Consider the following 17,102-nt stretch of genomic DNA (forward strand, 5'->3'; position numbering starts at 1 on the left):
CTGTGCTTTCCCAGGGCCACACTTTTCAGTGCTGAATGGATCTTTCTAATTTTCAATCTAATGTTGACCTCACTTCTTGTGTACCTTCTCTGCAGCTGTAACATTCTATTCCTCGCTCTGTTCTATTACCCCGATGCACTTTGTATGGTATGATCTGTCTGCACTGCAGGCAAAACAAAACTTTTCACTGTTCCTAGGTACATGGGACAATAATAAATCAAACCGAATTCTGTGATGCACATTGGTAGCTTCCCAGAGGTGCTATGGAAATGCTGTTTCATTGCTGTCTGCACTGCCACATAGAACGTAGAACAACACAGCGCAAAACAGGCCCTTTGGCCCTCAATGTTGCGCCGACCTGTGAACTAATCTAGGCTCATCTCCCTACACTGTCTCATCATTATCCGTGTGCTTATCTAAGGATTGTTTAAATGCCCCTATTGTGGCTGAGTTAACTACATGAGCAGGTAGGGCATTCCACACCCTTACCACTCTCTGCGTAAAGAACTTGCCTCTGACATCTGTCTTAAATCTATCACCCCTCAATTTGTAGTTATGCCCCCTCTTACACATCATCATCCTAGGAAAAAGACTTTCACTGTCTACCCTATCTAATCCTCTGATCATCTTGTATGTCCCTATCTTAGCCCCTTCTTTCCAATGAGAACAGACCCAAGTCTCTCAGCCTTTCCTCATAAGACTTTCCCTCCAGACCAGGCAACATCCTGGTAAATCTCCTCTGCACCTTTTCCAATGCTTCCACATCCTTCCTGTAATGGGGTGACCAGAAGTTGCACAATATTCCAAGTGAGGCCGTCCTAGCGTTTTGTATGACATTACAGCTCCTCAACTCAATCCCTCTACCAATAAAACCTAACACACCGTATGCCTTCTTAACAGCACTATCCACCTGGGTGGCAACTTTCAGGGATTTATGTACATGGACTCCAAGTGGGTGGCACGGTGGCAGTGGGCAGCACGGTGGCACAATGGTTAGCACTGCTGCCTCACAGTGCCAGAGACCCGGGTTCAATTCCCACCTCAGGCGACTGACTGTGTGGAGTTTACACATTCTCTCCGTGGGTTTCCTCCGGTTGCTCTGGTTTCCTCCCACAGTCCAAAAAAAATGTGCAGGTTAGGGTGAATTGGCCATGCTAAATTGCCCGTAGTGTTAGGTGAAGGGATAAATGTAGGGGAATGGGTCTGGGTGGTTTGCGCTTCGGAGGGTCGGTGTGGGCTGAAGGGCCTGTTTCCACACTTTAAGTAATCTAATCTAATCTAATCCCTCTGCACATCCACACTACCAAGAATCTTTCCATTGACCCAGGTGAAAGATGGCTCAGGCCGACACATGGAGGAACATCTCAGAACTGGTCTACAACGGATCTTCACCATCTGGCTCAGGAATGGAATAACTGCTCGGGAGGGGCCCGAGGAAGGTCCTTCTGATGAAGTTGGGAAGGGCATTGATTTTCTAGGGAGAATACAGAGGAGATTTACGAGAATGTTAGCCAGAGGTTGAAAATTGCAGGCATGAGGAAAGGTTGGATTAGCTGGGGGCTGAGGGGTGAAGTAATTAATGTGTACAACATAATTTGGGGCATGGACTGAAGACCTGACTCCCGTAGCGTTGGCACAGGGTGGGGGTGGGGGGTTGCACAGATTGTTGGAAGATTAAAGGAGTCACGAGGAAACACTCGAGTGAATTTGGATGGGGTCTGCATGGTTTTCATTTCTGAGGGAGAAGGAGGGAATGGTTAGAATGCAGACCTTGCTCCCACAGAGAATAATTGAGGAGAGACACATATGAGCGGAAACTAGAAAAGGATAGGGGGAGAAAGGGAGACGTTAGGGAGAAAGGATTGGAATGTCAAAAGGGTTAAATGTAGAGGGAAGGTGACTGCGCTTGTGTGGATCAGACAGGACAAATAGCTTCTCTCTGCATTCTCAGTGTTTCTGTCACCAACTGCACTGGGGTCACATTGGATCGAGTTATTGTGTGTGTAATAATCCATTAATGTGATGGGTAGAAGCTAGGCTATTGAATATTTGTAAGGCCCAAGTGAATCAAGGGGATTCACTTGGGCCTTACAAGGGAATCAAGGGGACAGGCAGAAAAGTGGGAGCTGAGGCAAAATCAAGTCAGCAATGAGCAGGCTCAAGGGCCTGAAGGCCTATTCTGCTCCTAGTTCATACATACCGTGCCTTCTATCCCCTACACACACACAAACACACTCTCTCACACACATACATGCACACACTGAAACACACACATGGAAACACACATACGCACACACTCCCACACACACACACACACTCTCTGACACACACATGCACATGGGCACACACACAGAAACACACAAACACACACATGGAAACATACACATGGAAACACAGACACACAAACAGGCACACACACACACAGACACACACAAAGAAACATAGACACACACAGATACAGAAACACAAATAGGCAAGCATACACAGACACACATATGCAAACACAGACAAACATAGATACAGACATGCACACATAGATATGTATACATGTGTATGCAAATACATAAATATGTGCAAACACAGACACACAGATGCACACACAGACATACACACACAGACACACACATGCACATGCACATACATACTCGTGCAGACACACACACAGACATACACACACAAGAAACGCATACATGCACACCATCAGCAGCACATATTCGCACAAGAAACAGATACACGTACACACAGAATGCATCCACACACATGAGAAACACACTCGAACACTCCATGCATACATATACTTAAACATACAAACACAGAGTTGGCTAGCAAACTTGCCAGAGCAAAGTCCTTCTGACAGACTTTGATAATGATTGCTGCAGCTCCTAGCTGCGGGTCACTTTGGCTCTCAATCCCACTGTGAGGATTTCCTTGGCTCGTGTGTGGAAAAGCAAGCAGCTCGACGATGGGAAAACTTTGTGTCCTCAGTTTCACTGGGATCTGCCAGGTTCCTCCTTCCACGGGAACGTACCCCTTTAAGGTAACTTAGAAACGCTCCAGAATTTTAGTACTTTAGCATTTCACTGCAGAGATTTCTCTTTCAAGTCTTTACAAACTGAAAACTTCATCACATGGTTGTCACAGTATTTCATACAGAATACATTCCCAGAATCTCCCAGCACAGATGGAGGCTGTTTAATTCATTGTCTTGGTACTGACTTCTCAAAGGAACTCCCCACCAGAACGTTGCATGGAGCCCTGAACTTTACTGGTCATTTTAAAAACCTAATCCTCTTTGAAAGTTGCTATTGAATCTCTTCTCCTGTCCTTTCAAGCAGTGCATTCCTGGACAGCCGGAAATTTCCCTCATCTCGTTCTTGTCAAAATTGCATGTGCAGCAGCACCTTCTGCACAGCAGGATCCCATTAATAGCAATGAAATGCAGCAACCAATTAGTATGGCATTGATTGACGGAGGTACTTTAGACTGAACACTGGGGAGAATTCCCTAATCTATCTACAGAACCACCAGTTTTAATTGCTACTTATTCCAAATTAATTCATGGACATCAATGGCAAGGCCAAACATTAATTGGGTCCATCTTTTGCTTTTTGAAAGATGGTGGCTAGCCACAGTCTTGAACCAATACAGTCTGCGTGGCAAAGATGCTCATATGGAGGAAGCCCCAGAATTTTGACCCAGTGACATTGAAGGGACAATGATATAGTTCCAGATCAGGGTGGTCTGTAACTAGCTAAAGAGATTTCAAATCAAGGACAGCCACTGCCTTAAATGGTAGAGGTTACAGACATGTCAAGTGGTGTCAAAGGAGGCTTGATATGTTACTGTAAACACCTTGCAGATGGTACAAAATGGGATGCATGTGGTGCCAATCAAGTGTGCCACGTTGTTCTGGAGAAGCTTCTTGAACGTTGTTGGAGCTGCACCCATCCAGCCAAGTGGAAAGGGTTAATGGACTCAGGAGGTGTGTCACACACTGCAAAATTCCATACCTCTGGAAGCCACGGAATTTTTCCAAAGGCTCCAGTTTTGTTATGGTTAACGATGAGAGGATGTTAGTGGTCAGCTATTCCGTGATGGTAATGTAACTGAAAGGCAAGGGAGGCTGGTTAGATTCCCACTAGTTTAATTCATTTTGCACATTGTGCTCCATCACTGTACACTTCTATCTCATTTTGCGCATGCATTTAACCAGATTCCCTTTAAATTCTATTTAGTGTCATAGATCCATGGAGTCAAAGAGTCAAAGAGTCATAGAGTCATAGAGTCATAGAGCAATAGAGTCACAGAGCTATAGAGGCATAGAATCATAGAGCCATAGAGTCATAGAGCCACAGAGTCATAGAGTCATAGAGCCAAAGAGCGATAGAGCCATAGAGTCATAGAGCCAAAGAGCCATAGAGCCATAGAGCCATAGAGTCATAGAGCCACAGAGTCATAGAGCCATAGAGCCAGAGAGTCATATAGTCATAGTGCCAGAGAATCTTAGAATCATAGAGTCATAGAGCATGGAAACAGACCCGTCAGTCCAACTCATCCATGCCAACCAGATATCCTAAATTAACATTTGGCCCCTATCCCTCTAAACCCTTCCTATTGATAAACCCATCCAGGTGCTTTTAAATGCTGTAATTGTACCAGCCTCCACCACTTCCTCTGGCAGCTCATTCCTTACACGCACCATGCTCTACATGAAAATGTTATCCCTTAGGTCCCTTTTAAATCTTTCACCTTTCACCCTAAACCTATCCAACTCTGGGGAAAGGACCTTGGCTATTTATCCTAACCATGCCCCTCATGATTTTATACACCTCTATAAGGTCACCCCTCAGCCTTCGAAGCTCCAGGGAAAACAGCCCTAGCCTATTCAGCCTTTCCCTATAACTCAAACCCTCCAACCCTGGCAACATCCTTGTAAATCTTTTCTGAATCCTTTCAAGTTACAGAACGTCCTTCCTATAACAGGGACAATGGAATTGAACGTAATATTCCAAAAGTGGCCTAACCAAAATGCTGTACAGCTCAACATGACCTCCCAACTCCTATACTCAATGCTCTGACCAATAAAGGACCATTTAGTCATTGACAGCACAGAACAAGACCATTCGGCCCTTTCTCTCCAAACTATTTGCACTAACTACTTTTATCTGATGGTGAATTCCACTTTTTAAAGGTAAAGGGTTCCAATGATGGCTTTGTTGTTATATTGGTAATTGCATGAATTATCCAATCTTTATAAATAAATATTAAAGACGAGAAGCCTTTGCAGCAGATTTTTCAATAAGCAATGTTTACCTTTCAACCAAATCACAAAGTTCTAGATTAGGCGGCACAGTGGTTAGCACTACTGCCTCACAGCACCAGGAACCCAGGTTCAATTCCCCCCTCAGGCAACTGTCTGTGTGAAGTTTGCACATTCTCCCCGTGTCTGCGTGGGTTTCTTCCGAGTGCTCCAGTTTCCTCCCACAGTCCAAAGATGTGCAGGTCAGGTGAATTGGTCATGCTAAATTGCCCATAGTGTTAGATGCATTAGTCAGGGGTAAATATAAAGTAGGGGAATGGGTCTGGGTGGGTTACTGTTCAGAGGGTCAGTGTGGACTTGTTGGGCCGAAGGGCCTGTTTGCATACTGTAGGGAATCTAATCTAATTAATTGGTCATTGTCACATTGATGCTTGTTGGAGCTTGGTGTGCACACATTTGTTCCATTCCTACATTTATAATCGTTTTTACAATTGCAAAAGTACTTCATTGATTGTAAAAGTTGGAATTGTAAAAGGTGCTTTAAAAACACAAGTCTTTCTTTTTCTTCATTTTACTAGCATCTGTCTCAAGTTATGATCCCTAAGTTTGATGGATTCATTGAAGATTCACTAAATTAATTCCACAGATGAGGGGTATGTCTAATCAGAAGTTTAGGCCTATGTTTTCCAGAGTTCAGAAGGCCCATAGAAACCCTACAGTGGGGAAGAAGGCCATTCGGCTCATCGGGTCCACACCAACCCTTCGAAGAGCATCCCACCCAGACCCAACCCTACCCTATAACCCTGCACTTCTCATGGCAAATCCACCTAACCTGTACATCTTTGGACTGTGAGAGGAAACTGGAGCACCCAGAGGAAACCCACACAGACACGGGGAGAATGTACAAACACCACACAGACAGTCACCCGAGGCTGGAATCAAGCCTGGGTCCCTGGCGCTGTGAGGCAACAGTGCTAACCACGGAGCCACCAGGCTGCCCATGGAGAGCTAATCGAAGTCCTGAAGATGCTAAAGGGCATAGACAAAATAGAGGTTAAGAGAGGTCACGTGGGCTAGTCCAGGACGAAAGGTCACAGTATTAGGATAAGGGGCGGCAGATTTTAAACAGAGATGAGGAGAAATTACTTCTCTCAAAGGGTCATGAATCTGTGGAATTCACTCCCCCCAGAGTGAGGTTGATGTTGGGACATTGAGTAAATTTAAGGATGGAGACAAACAGATTTTAAATTAGTGAAGGTTAAAGGGTTATGGAGAGCGATGCAGGAAAGCGGTGTTGAGGCCGAGATGAGATCAGCCATGATTGTCTTAAATGGGGTAGCAGGCTCGTGGGGCTGAATGGCCTACTCCTGCTCCTAGTTCTGATGTTCTAGCTTGGCTGAGCTTGCTCCTTTCAATCTGATGCCTATGTAAGTGACAGAATGTGAGAGGTTGGGCCATCTGTGTCTCAGTTCCTCTGAGACATTAGCACAAGTTAGACATCAGGTGATCAATTCTGGAAGGAAGCATTCCTGAAGATCCCATCCAATTGGCTCTACCAGCCAAAGTCTCTTTCTCTTTCACATCTCCAATTCTTCTACTAACCAAGAAGCAAAAGAAATCAAAGACGATTGTTCAAAAACTACACGGCTATGATTTTTCTCTTGGCTTTTCTCACAGCGGGATCTAGGAAGTAATCAGCCGCTCACCTCCACCTCTTCAAAGGGCAACTAGGGACAGGCAATAAATGCTGACCCACGCATCCCACAGGTGAATTAATTCTTGGCAATCCTAGGGTTAAGGGTTAAGGATTTTTTTTTCATTTGTGGGTTCACTATGGACAGTTCTGTTCCCTTTCACTGAAGAAAGGTATGCTCGCTTTGGAAGCAGTCCAGAGAAAGTTCACCAGGCTGACCCTCATAAGTTCATAAGATCTAGCAGCAGAATTAGGCCATTCAACCCATCAATTTTGCTCCGACATTCAATCATGGCTGATATGCTCCTTACCCCCATTTTCATGCCCTCTCTCCATAACTCTTCAACACATTACCAATTAAAAATCTGTCCAGCTCCTCCTCAAACTTCTTCACTGTCTCAGTATCCACAGCACTATGGGGTAGTGAATTCCACAGATTAACAACCCTTTGGGAGAAGTCGTTTCTCATCACCTCTGTTTTAAATTTGCTCCCCCTTATCCTAAGACGATGACCCCTCGTCCCAGAATGCCCGACAAGGGGAAGCAGCTGCTCAGTTTATCCACACCTTTTATCATTATGGACGCCTCAATTTCATCTCCCCTCATTCTTCTAAATTCCAGAGAGTGTCGGCCTAAACTTTTCACTCTCTCTTCAATCCTGGGTCAAAAGGGATTATTGTATACGGAGAAGCTGACTAGGTTAGTCCAGTATTAATTGGAGTGGTTAAAAAAAACAAGGTGGATTTATTGAAACATCTGAGATTCTTAAGCGTTTCAACAGGGTAGATGCGGAGAGGTTGTTTCCCTTTGTGTGGGAGAGACTAGGACCAGAGGCATCATCGAGTCATAGAGTCATACAACCATAGAGTCATAGAGTGATAGAGTCTTAGAGTCTTAGAGTCATAGAGTCATAGAGTCATAGATCCATAGAGTCATAGAGCCATAGAACCACAGAGTCTTAGAGTCATAGAGTCATAGAGTCATAGATCCATTGAGCCAAAGAGTCATAGAGTCACAGAGGCATAGAGCCATAGAGTCACAGAGACATAGAGTCATAGAATCACAGAGACATAGAGTCATAGAATCACAGAGACATAGAGTCATGGAGTCATAGAGCCACAGAGCCATAGAATCATAGAGTCATAGAGTCATAAAGTCATAGACCCATAGAGCCATAGAGCTATATAGCCATTGAACCATAGAGCCATAGAGTCATAGAGTCATAGAGTCATAGAGCAATAGAGCCATAGAGCTATAGAGCCATAGAGCTATAGAATCATAGAGTCATAGAGTCATAGAGCATAGAGCCATAGAATCATAGTATCATAGAGTTATAGTCATAGAACCATAGAGTCGTAAAGTCATAGAGACATGGAGTCATAGAGTCATAGAGCCATAAAGCCAGAGAGTCATAGAGTCACATAGCCATAGAGCCACAGAACCATCAAGTCATAGAGTCATAGAGTCATAGAGTCATAGAGTCATAAACTCATAGAGTCATAGAGTCATAGAGTCACAGAGCCATTGACTCATAGAGTCGTAGAGTCATAGAGTCATGGAGTCATAGAGTCGTAGAGTCATAGATTCACAGAGTCATAGTGTCATAGAGTCATAGAGTCGTAGAGTCATACAGTCATAGAGTCACAGAGTCATAGAGTCATAGAACCATAGAGTCATAGACCAACAGAGACATAGAGTCATAGAGTCATAGAGTCATAGAGTCATAGAGTCATAGAGTCACAGAGTCATAGAGTCATAGAGTCATAGAACCATAGATTCATAGATCAACAGAGACAGAGTCATAGAATCATAGAGTCATAGAGTCATCGAGTCGTAGAGTCACAGAGTAACAGAGTCATAGAGTCATAGAATCATAGAGTCATAGAGTCGTAGAGTCATAGAGTCATAGAATCATAGAGTCATAGAGTCACAGAGTCATAGAGTCATAGAGTCATAGAACCATAGATTCATAGATCAACAGAGACAGAGTCATAGAATCATAGAGTCATAGAGTCATAGAGACGTAGAGTCACAGAGTAACAGAGTCATAGAGTCATAGAATCATAGAGTCATAGAGTCGTAGAGTCATAGAGTCATAGAATCATAGAGTCATAGAGTCACAGAGTCATAGAGTCATAGAGTCATAGAACCATAGATTCATAGATCAACAGAGACAGAGTCATAGAATCATAGAGTCATAGAGTCATCGAGTCGTAGAGTCACAGAGTCACAGAGTCACAGAGTCATAGAATCATAGAGCCATAGAGTCGTAGAGTCATAGAGTTGTAGAGTCACAGAGTCACAGAGCCATAGACTCATAGAATCATAGAGTCATAGAGTCACAGAGTCACAGAGTCACAGAGTCACAGAGTCACAGAGTCACAGAGTCATAGAACCATAGAGTCATAGAGCAACAGAGACATAGAGTCATAGAATCATAGAATCATAGAGTCAAAGAGTAACAGGGTCACAGAGTCATAGAGTCATAGAATCACAGAGCCATAGAGTCACAGAGCCATAGACTCATAGAATCATAGAGTCGTAGAGTCACAGAGTCAAAGAGTCATAGAACCATAGAGTCATAGAGCAACAGAGTCATAGAGTCATAGAATCACAGAGCCATAGAGTCGTAGAGTCATAGAGTCACAGAGCCGTAGACTCATAGAATCATAGAGTCATAGAGTCAAAGAGTCATAAAGTCATAGACTCATAGACTCATAGATTCATAGGGTCATAGAGTCATAGAACCATAGAGTCATAGAGACATAGAGTCATAGAATCACAGAGACATAGAGTCATAGAATCACAGAGACATAGAGTCATAGAGCCGCAGAGCCATAGAATCATAGAGTCATAGAGTCATAGAGTCATAAAGTCATAGACCCATAGAGCCATAGAGCTATATATCCATAGAGCCATAGGGCCATAGAGCTATATAGCCATTGAACCATAGAGCCATAGAGTCATAGAGTCATAGAGTCATAGGGTCATAGAGCATAGAGCCACAGAGCCATAGAATCATAGTATCATAGAGTTATAGTCATAGAATCATAGAGTCGTAAAGTCATAGAGACATGGAGTCATAGAGTCATAGAGCCATAAAGCCAGAGAGTCATAGAGGCATATAGCCATAGAGCCACAGAACCATCAAGTCATAGAGTCATAGAGCATAGAGTCAAAGAGTCATAAAGTCATAGACTCATAGACTCATAGAGTCACAGAGCCATAGACTCATAGAGTTGTAGAGTCATAGAGTCGTAGAGTCATAGAGTCATAGAGTCGTAGAGTCATAGATTCACAGAGGCATAGTGTCATAGAGTCATAGAGTCGTAGAGTCATACAGTCATAGAGTCACAGAGTCATAGAGTCATAGAACCATAGAGTCATAGACCAACAGAGACATAGAGTCATAGAATCATAGAGTCATAGAGTCATAGAGTCATAGAGTCACAGAGTCATAGAGTCATAGAGTCATAGAATCATTGAGCCATAGAGTCGTAGAGTCATAGAGTCATAGAATCATAGAGTCATAGAGTCACAGAGTCACAGAGTCATAGAGTCATAGAATCATAGAGCCATAGAGTCGTAGAGTCATAGAGTCATAGAATCATAGAGTCATAGAGTCACAGAGTCATAGAGTCATAGAGTCATAGAACCATAGAGTCATCGACCAACAGAGACAGAGTCATACAATCATAGAGTCATAGAGTCGTAGATTCACAGAGTCAAAGAGTCATAGAGTCATAGAATCATAGAGCCATAGAGTCGTAGAGTCATAGAGTCGTAGAATCACAGAGTCACAGAGTCATAGAGTCATAGAACCGTAGAGTCGTAGAATCACAGAGTCACAGAGTCATAGAATCATAGAGCCATAAAGTCGTAGAGTCGTAGAGTCATAGAGTCATAGAATCATAGAGTCATAGAGTCACAGAGTCACAGAGTCACAGAGTCATAGAATCATAGACCCATAAAGTCGTAGAGTCGTAGAGTCATAGAATCATAGAGTCATAGAGTCACAGAGTCACAGAGTCACAGAGTCATAGAATCATAGAGCCATAAAGTCGTAGAGTCGTAGAGTCATAGAGTCATAGAATCATAGAGCCATAGAGTCATAGAGTCATATAACCATAGAGTCATAGAGACATAGAGTCATAGAATCACAGAGACATAGAGTCATAGAGTCACAGAGACATAGAGTCATAGAATCACAGAGACATAGAGTCATAGAGTCACAGCGCCACAGAGCCATAGAATCATAGAGTCGTAGAGTCATAGAGTCATAGAGTCGTAGAATCATAGATTCATAGAGTCATAGAGTCATAGAACCATAGAGTCATAGAGACATAGAGTCATAGAATCACAGAGACATAGAGTCATAGAATCACAGAGACATAGAGTCATAGAGTCACAGCGCCACAGAGCCATAGAATCATAGAGTCATAGAGTCATAAAGTCATAGACCCATAGAGCCATAGAGCTATATAGCCATAGAGCCATAGAGCCTTACAGCTATATAGCCATTGAACCATAGAGCCATAGAGTCATAGAGTCATAGAGCAATAGAGCCATAGAGCTATAGAGCCATAGAGCTATAGAATCATAGAGTCATAGAGTCATAGAGCATAGAGCCACAGAGCCATAGAATCATAGTATCAGAGTTATAGTCATAGAATCATAGAGTCGTAAAGTCACAGAGTCACAGAGTCACAGAGTCATAGAATCATACAGCCATAGAGTCATAGAGTCATAGAGTCATAGAATCATAGAGTCACAGAGTCACAGAGCCATAGACTCATAGAATCATAGAGTCGTAGAGTCACAGAGTCACAGAGTCATAGAGTCATAGAACCATAGAGTCATAGAGCAACAGAGACATAGAGTCATAGAATCATAGAATCATAGAGTCAAAGAGTAACAGAGTCACAGAGTCATAGACTCATAGAATCATAGAGTCGTAGAGTCACAGAGTCACAGAGTCATAGAATCATAGACCCATAAAGTCGTAGAGTCGTAGAGTCATAGAATCATAGAGTCATAGAGTCACAGAGTCACAGAGTCACAGAGTCATAGAATCATAGAGCCATAAAGTCGTAGAGTCGTAGAGTCATAGAGTCATAGAATCATAGAGCCATAAAGTCGTAGAGTCGTAGAGTCATAGAGTCACAGAGTCACAGAGCCATATACTCATAGAATCATAGAATCATAGAGTCATAGAGTCATAGAACCATAGAGTCATAGAGACATAGAGTCATAGAATCACAGAGACGTAGAGTCATAGAATCACAGAGACATAGAGTCATAGAGTCACAGCGCCACAGAGCCATAGAATCATAGAGTCATAGAGTCATAAAGTCATAGACCCATAGAGCCATAAAGCTATATAGCCATAGAGCCATAGAGCCTTACAGCTAAATACCCATTGAACCATAGAGCCATACAGTGATAGAGTCATAGAGTCATAGAGCAATAGAGCCATAGAGCTATAGAGCCATAGAGCTATAGAATCATAGAGTCATAGAGTCATAGAGCATAGAGCCACAGAGCCATAGAATCATAGTATCAGAGTTATAGTCATAGAATCATAGAGTCGTAAAGTCACAGAGTCACAGAGTCATAGAATCATAGACCAACAGAGACATCGAGTCATAGAGTCATAGAGTCATAGAGTCATAGAGTCATAGAGACGTAGAGTCACAGAGTCACAGAGCCATAGTCTCATAGAATCATAGAGTCGTAGAGTCACAGAGTCACAGAGTCACAGAGTCACAGAGTCATAGAGTCATAGAACCATAGAGTCATAGAGCAACAGAGACATAGAGTCATAGAATCATAGAATCATAGAGTCAAAGAGTAACAGGGTCACAGAGTCATAGAGTCATAGAATCACAGAGCCATAGAGTCACAGAGCCATAGACTCATAGAATCATAGAGTCGTAGAGTCACAGAGTCAAAGAGTCATAGAACCATAGAGTCATAGAGCAACAGAGACATAGAGTCATAGAATCATAGAATCATAGAGTCAAAGAGTTACAGAGTCACAGAGTCATAGAACCATAGAATCACAGAGACATAGAGTCATAGAATCACAGAGACATAGAGTCATAGAGTCACAGCGCCACAGAGCCATAGAATCATAGAGTCATAGAGTCATAAAGTCATAGACCCATAGAGCCATAGAGCTATATAGCCATAGAGCCATAGAGCCTTACAGCTATATAGCCATTGAACCATAGAGCCATAGAGTCATAGAGTCATAGAGTCATAGAGCAATAGAGCCATAGAGCTATAGAGCCATAGAGCTATAGAATCATAGAGTCATTGAGTCATAGAGCATAGAGCCACAGAGCCATAGAATCATAGTATCAGAGTTATAGTCATAGAATCATAGAGTCGTAAAGTCACAGAGTCACAGAGTCACAGAGTCATAGTGTCATAGAGTCATAGAGTCGTAGAGTCATACAGTCATAGAGTCACAGAGTCATAGAGTCATAGAACCATAGAGTCATAGACCAACAGAGACATAGAGTCATAGAGTCATAGAGTCATAGAGACGTAGAGTCACAGAGTCACAGAGCCATAGACTCATAGAATCATAGAGTCGTAGAGTCACAGAGTCACAGAGTCACAGAGTCACAGAGTCATAGAGTCATAGAACCATAGAGTCATAGAGCAACAGAGACATAGAGTCATAGAATCATAGAATCATAGAGTCAAAGAGTAACAGAGTCACAGAGTCATAGAGTCATAGAATCACAGAGCCATAGAGTCACAGAGCCATAGACTCATAGAATCATAGAGTCGTAGAGTCACAGAGTCACAGAGTCAAAGAGTCATAGAACCATAGAGTCATAGAGCAACAGAGACATAGAGTCATAGAATCATAGAATCATAGAGCCATAGAGTTACAGAGTCACAGAGTCATAGAGTCATAGAATCACAGAGCCATAGAGTCGTAGAGTCATAGAGTCACAGAGCCGTAGACTCATAGAATCATAGAGTCATAGAGTCGTAGAGTCATAGAGTCATAGAGTCATAAAGTCATAGACTCATAGATTCATAGAGTCATAGAGTCATAGAGTCATAGACTCATAGATTCATAGAGTCATAGAGTCATAGAGACATAGAGTCATAAAGTCATAGACTCATAGATTCATAGAGTCATAGAGTCATAGAGACATAGAGTCATAGAATCACAGAGACATAGAGTCATAGAATCACAGAGACATAGAGTCATAGAGTCATAGAGCTGCAGAGCTATAGAATCATAGAGTCATAGAGTCATAGAGTCATAAAGTCATAGACCCATAGAGCCATAGAGCTATATATCCATAGAGCCATAGGGCCATAGAGCTATATAGCCATTGAACCATAGAGCCATAGAGTCGTAGAGTCATAGAGTCACAGAGTCACAGAGCCATATACTCATAGAATCATAGAGTCGTAGAGTCATAGAGTCATAGAGTCATAGAACCATAGAGTCATAGAGACATAGAGTCATAGAATCACAGAGACATAGAGTCATAGAATCACAGAGACATAGAGTCATAGAGTCACAGAGACATAGAGTCATAGAATCACAGAGACATAGAGTCATAGAGTCACAGAGACATAGAGTCATAGAGTCACAGAGACATAGAGTCATAGAATCACAGAGACATAGAGTCATAGAGTCACAGCGCCACAGAGCCATAGAATCATAGAGTCACAGAGTCATAAAGTCATAGACCCATAGAGCCATAGAGCTATATAGCCATAGAGCCATAGAGCCTTACAGCTATATAGCCATTGAACCATAGAGCCATAGAGTCATAGAGTCATAGAGTCATAGAGCAATAGAGCCATAGATCTATAGAGCCATAGAGCTATAGAATCATAGAGTCATAGAGTCATAGAGCATAGAGCCACAGAGCCATAGAATCATAGTATCAGAGTTATAGTCATAGAATCATAGAGTCGTAAAGTCACAGAGTCACAGAGTCACAGAGTCATAGAATCATAGAGTCATAGAGTCACAGAGTCACAGAGTCATAGAATCATACAGCCATAGAGTCATAGAGTCATAGAGTCATAGAATCATAGAGTCACAGAGTCACAGAGCCATAGACTCATAGAATCATAGAGTCGTAGAGTCACAGAGTCACAGAGTCACAGAGTCACAGAGTCATAGAGTCATAGAACCATAGAGTCATAGAGCAACAGAGACATAGAGTCATAGAATCATAGAATCATAGAGTCAAAGAGTAACAGAGTCACAGAGTCATAGAGTCATAGAATCACAGAGCCATAGAGTCACAGAGCCATAGACTCATAGAATCATAGAGTCGTAGAGTCACAGAGTCACAGAGTCAAAGAGTCATAGAACCATAGAGTCATAGAGCAACAGAGACATAGACTCATAGAATCATAGAATCATAGAGTCAAAGAGTTACAGAGTCACAGAGTCATAGAGTCATAGAATCACAGAGCCATAGAGTCGTAGAGTCATAGAGTCACAGAGCCGTAGACTCATAGAATCATAGAGTCATAAAGTCGTAGAGTCATAGAGTCATAGAGTCAAAGAGTCATAAAGTCATAGACTCATAGACTCATAGATTCATAGAGTCATAGAGTCATAGAACCATAGAGTCATAGAGACATAGAGTCATAGAATCACAGAGACATAGAGTCATAGAGTCACAGAGACATAGAGTCATGGAGTCATAGAGCTGCAGAGCTATAGAATCATAGAGTCATAGAGTCATAAAGTCATAGACCCATAGAGCCATAGAGCTATATATCCATAGAGCCATAGGGCCATAGAGCCATAGAGCTATATAGCCATTGAACCATAGAGCCATAGAGTCGTAGAATCATAGAGTCACAGAGTCACAGAGCCATATACTCATAGAATCATAGAGTCGTAGAGTCATAGAGTCATAGAGTCGTAGAATCATAGATTCATAGAGTCATAGAGTCATAGAACCATAGAGTCATAGAGACATAGAGCCATAGAATCACAGAGACGTAGAGTCATAGAATCACAGAGACATAGAGTCATAGAGTCACAGCGCCACAGAGCCATAGAATCATAGAGTCATAGAGTCATAAAGTCATAGACCCATAGAGCCATAGAGCTATATAGCCATAGAGCCATAGAGCCTTACAGCTAAATAGCCATTGAACCATAGAGCCATACAGTGATAGAGTCATAGAGTCATAGAGCAATAGAGCCATAGAGCTATAGAGCCATAGAGCTATAGAATCATACAGTCATAGAGTCATAGAGCATAGAGCCACAGAGCCATAGAATCATAGTATCAGAGTTATAGTCATAGAATCATAGAGTCGTAAAGTCACAGAGTCACAGAGTCACAGAGTCATAGTGTCATAGAGTCATAGAGTCGTAGAGTCATACAGTCATAGAGTCACAGAGTCATAGAGTCATAGAACCATAGAGTCATAGACCAACAGAGACATAGAGTCATAGAGTCATAGAGTCATAGAGTCATAGAGTCATAGAGACGTAGAGTCACAGAGTCACAGAGCCATAGACTCATAGAATCATAGAGTCGTAGAGTCACAGAGTCACAGAGTCACAGAGTCACAGAGTCATAGAGTCATAGAACCATAGAGTCACAGAGTCATAGAGTCGTAGAGTCATAGAACCATAGAGTCATAGAGTCATAGAACCATAGAGTCATAGACCAACAGAGACAGAGTCATAGAATCATAGAGTCACAGAGCCATAGACTCATAGAATCATAGAGTCGTAGAGTCACAGAGTCACAGAGTCACAGAGTCATAGAGTCATAGAACCATAGAGTCATAGACCAACAGAGACAGAGTCATAGAATCATAGAGTCATAGAGTCATAGAGTTGTAGAGTCACAGAGTCACAGAGTCACAGAGTCACAGAGACATAGAGTCATAGAATCATAGAATCATAGAGTCAAAGAGTTACAGAGTCACAGAGTCATAGAGTCATAGAATCACTGAGCCATAGAGTTGTAGAGTCATAGAGTCATAGAATCATAGAGTCATAGAGTCACAGAGCCATAGACTCATAGAATCATAGAGTCGTAGAGTCACAGAGTCACAGAGTCATATAACCATAGAGTCATAGACCAACAGAGACAGAGTCATAGAATCATAGAGTCATAGAGTCATAGA

General features: G+C 42.3%; 1 protein-coding gene across 1 annotated transcript in view; it reads left to right on the plus strand.

The window, feature by feature from the left end:
* The first annotated feature begins 2,884 nt into the window (after positions 1-2,884).
* The window catches only part of LOC122542124 (uncharacterized), a 35,693-nt gene continuing 21,475 nt past the window's right edge, over positions 2,885-17,102 (plus strand). Inside the window, exon 1 of the mRNA XM_043679520.2 lies at positions 2,885-3,037. Coding sequence (XP_043535455.1) covers positions 2,963-3,037 — 75 coding nt within the window. The 5' untranslated portion in view covers positions 2,885-2,962. The remainder of the gene's footprint in view (positions 3,038-17,102) is intronic.

This window comes from Chiloscyllium plagiosum, unplaced genomic scaffold (genome assembly GCF_037043375.1).
Source record: "Chiloscyllium plagiosum isolate Xiang-an unplaced genomic scaffold, Cpla_swu_hap1 HiC_scaffold_33, whole genome shotgun sequence".
NCBI lineage: Eukaryota > Metazoa > Chordata > Chondrichthyes > Orectolobiformes > Hemiscylliidae > Chiloscyllium > Chiloscyllium plagiosum.